Here is a 3,361-nt window from a genome sequence, read left to right on the forward strand (position 1 = left end):
CCGCAGTGCCTCTGCGCTCAGCTGGGGCTGCAGGGTGTGCGGGTTGAGCCAGTGCGGAGACGAGTTCTGCTGCTGGAGGGAGCGGGGAGGGCGGAGGTGCGTGGGAGTCGGCGAGCGCGCCTGTTGTCTTCGGCCGCCGAGATGTCTGCGCAGTGCTGCGCCGGCCAGGTGAGCGGGGCTAGGCGCTGCGTGGGAGTGGCGGCTCGGGCGACGGGCCGGGAGCCTGGGCGAGTTTCCCTGGATGCCCTTCCCAGCCCCGCAGCTGAAGGCGGGGGCCGCGCTGCCTGAGTGAGCGCCTCGGGCCCGAGCGCGGCGCTCAGCCGTCGGGGATACTCTGCGTCCGGGACGGGCGGCGACGGACGGGGAAGCCCTAGAGGCAACCCAGATATCTTCCCTCTCGGCCTCTGGGACTTCGCGTGGGGAGGAGCGGGCAGGGTCCGATCGGAGGGTGCTGATTGCTCAACGGGCATGTCGCTTCCCGCCTGGGGCACCGGGCAGTGGCGCTGAGCTCTAAGGCCGACATGGCTGTGCCTGCCCGAGGATCCCAGCAAAATACGTGCGCTTGGGGAACGTCTGCTTTTCCAAGTCCTGATCAAAACTCAGGTCAAACAACCCACGCAGGTTGCGTTTGACATTTCGCAAGACTAGAGCGTTGGCTCTGTACCTAAGAGAACGTCTGGATGCCTAATTCTTAAACTATCCGGCGCAGGTCTAGGTGCGGGGAAGACTTAGCCCTGCCTTCTGAATTTACAGACCCAGCCCTGGCTCCGCACAAAAACGGCCCCCTGGGTAAAGCGCGAACGTTCCCGCCCCTTTTTTCAACTGACTTGCCCGAAACTATTTTGCAACTCTCCCTGTTAAACCGATGATACCTTAGAACATATATGCCCACTTTGGATAGGCGTCTCCTACCGGTTAGTAATGCATCGGGGCGGAATTAGTAGGATTTAGCGCTTTAATGGAAACCCCGGTGGCATAGTGGTTAAGACCTACGGATGCTAACCAGAAAAGGTCGGCAGTTCGAATCCACCAGGCGCTCCTTGGAAACCCTCTGAGGCAGTTCTACTTTGTCCTATAGGGTCGCTATGAGTTGGAATGGACTCGACGCCAAGGGGTACGGGTACGGTAGCGCGTTAATCCGAGCCCTGGTGGGGAAGTGGTTGAGAGAGAGCTCAGGTCACTAACTGAAAGGTAGGCCGCTCACGAAAAGGTCGGCAGTTCGAATCCACCAGCCATGCTTTGGAAACCCTATAGGGCAGTTCTACTCTGTCCTGGAGGGTCGCTATGAGTCGGAATCGAGTCGACCGCACCCAACAACAACAGCGCTTTAAGCTAATTGCACCCCTTCCTGCAGAGTCTGAAAAAACGAAGTAGTCGAAAAGCCTTTTGGATGTGGAGGATTCTCATCCCCATCCATACTGATTATCAGCATTTCAGTACAGAGTTTTAGTGGGTATGTTTTCACAAATGAATCTAACTCCCAGCATTATCCAGGTATAGGAGTGTTCTTGCTTCCTAATAAATTCAGCCTTAACAGCAATTGAGGCCATCGCTTAAGTGATGGAGGAGTTAAGGTGTGATTTTCTGTAACCGGCCGATTATACTGGCAGATAATCCATCCTTTTTCGGATGGCCGTGTGGAGTTATCTTTTGGTTTCTGAGGTCCAGTACTGTCTTAGCATGCATTCAGGCTGACCTTTTCAGAGATGACGAAATTGACGCTTTTGACTTGAGGTGAAATGACTTGCCCTGAGTTGAGCAAGGAGAGAGAGGATGCCTGCCACCTTACCAGGGGTTTTGAGACCAAGGTGGAACAATGGAAAAGGCCATTTTCTGAATGTTCAGAATCTCGAGAAAGTGTTGCATATCTTTTATTCTTGTTGCTTTGAAATACTTTATCTCCAATTTGATGCATACTTCATAATGTAGTAATTACATTCAGGTAGTTGGGAGCATCTGTGTTCCTAGTCCTTTGAAAGACCCTTGAGACGTTCTGTGGCACCCTCCTCCCTCCTTCCCCTGTGCCTAATTTCACGCTCTGAAATTTATTACAGGTACTCAAATGGGTCTTGTAAAAGAAATATTGATATGCTTGGTATTTTGGCAGGATTTAATGACTTGTTTCTAAAATTCCCCCCTCCTAGGACTTTGGAAAGAACCACATTCTGCCTGTTCATCAAAGGAAAAGTTAACTTCTGCTTTTTGCACTGCTTGAGGCATCACTTAAGTGGGTCTCTTACACAGCCAGGTGGTGATTACACTATGATTTTATATGGATGGGGCTGTGAAGAAGTTTGAATATTAAAAAAATAACTCATAGCACCATCAGAACTATCTAAGCCTACTAATTCTTTCTTTTTTTTTTTTTTTTAACATCAGTCTCTGCCTTCAGAGGTGGATTGGTCTAGTTGGGGTAGGAGGAGGAGGGCATTCCATCAACAAGTAAATAATGAAACAATGAAACAGTAAGTACTGATAGTGTAACAGGGCATTGTGGTGGAGCTGCCTTGGGTAGGGTTGTTGGGGAAGCCTGTCCAAGGAGATGCCCCTGGAGTTGAGACTGATCAGTGAGTAGCGGGCGCCCATGCCATGGTCTAGGTAAGGAGCCTTCCAGACTTGGGGTGTTCCAAGAACATAAAGGAGAGCAGGGTAGCTAGAGTGTCATAGATAAGTAGATGAGATCAGAGAGGCAGGTAGGACTAGATGTGGCCAAACACTGTTAGCCACAGTTGGGCTTTGTATTTTATTCTGGTTGCAGTGAGGGAGAGGCTGTTGGAGGATTTTGAGCAGGGAGAGCTCTGATTGGATTTACACTTAGAAGATGACTTTGGGTACTGTGAAGACTGGGCTGTATCAGGGACAAGAATGGAGTCAGGGAGAGCAGTCAGGAGCTGTTCATTCAGTGAATACTTTGTAACTGCCTCCTAAGAGGAGCCCTGGTGGTTAACGCACCTGGTTGCTAATCCAAAGGTTGGCAGTTTGAACCTGCCCGCCACTCCTTGGAAGAAAGATGTGGCAGTCTGCTTCTGTAAAGATTACAGCCTTGGAAACCCTATGGGGCAGTTCTACTCTGTTGTTACAGGTCACTATGAGTTTGAATCGACTCGATGGCAATGGGTTTGGTTTTGGTTTTTTTTTTACAGGCAAGCAGGAGCCCTGGTGGTGCAGTGGTTAAATGTTCGGCTACTTAACCTAAAGGTCTGTGGTTGGAACCCGCCAGCTGCTCTGCGGGACAAAGATGTGACAGTCTGCTTCTGTAAAGATTACAGCCTTGGAAATCCTATGGGGCAGTTCTACTCTGTCCTGTAGGGTTGCTATGAGTCAGAATCAACTTGATGGCAATGGTTTTTTTTTTTTTTTT

The 3,361-nt window shown here is 50.3% G+C and overlaps 1 protein-coding gene across 1 annotated transcript in view; it reads left to right on the top strand.

Annotated features, from left to right (window-relative positions):
- The first annotated feature begins 25 nt into the window (after positions 1-25).
- SERINC5 (serine incorporator 5) overlaps positions 26-3,361 on the top strand; it is a 126,789-nt gene continuing 123,453 nt past the window's right edge. The window contains exon 1 of the mRNA XM_023729468.1: positions 26-168. Within this exon, the coding sequence (XP_023585236.1) occupies positions 142-168 (27 nt within the window). The 5' untranslated portion in view covers positions 26-141. The remainder of the gene's footprint in view (positions 169-3,361) is intronic.

This window comes from Trichechus manatus, unplaced genomic scaffold (genome assembly GCF_000243295.1).
Source record: "Trichechus manatus latirostris isolate Lorelei unplaced genomic scaffold, TriManLat1.0 scaffold00029, whole genome shotgun sequence".
Lineage (NCBI taxonomy): Eukaryota > Metazoa > Chordata > Mammalia > Sirenia > Trichechidae > Trichechus > Trichechus manatus.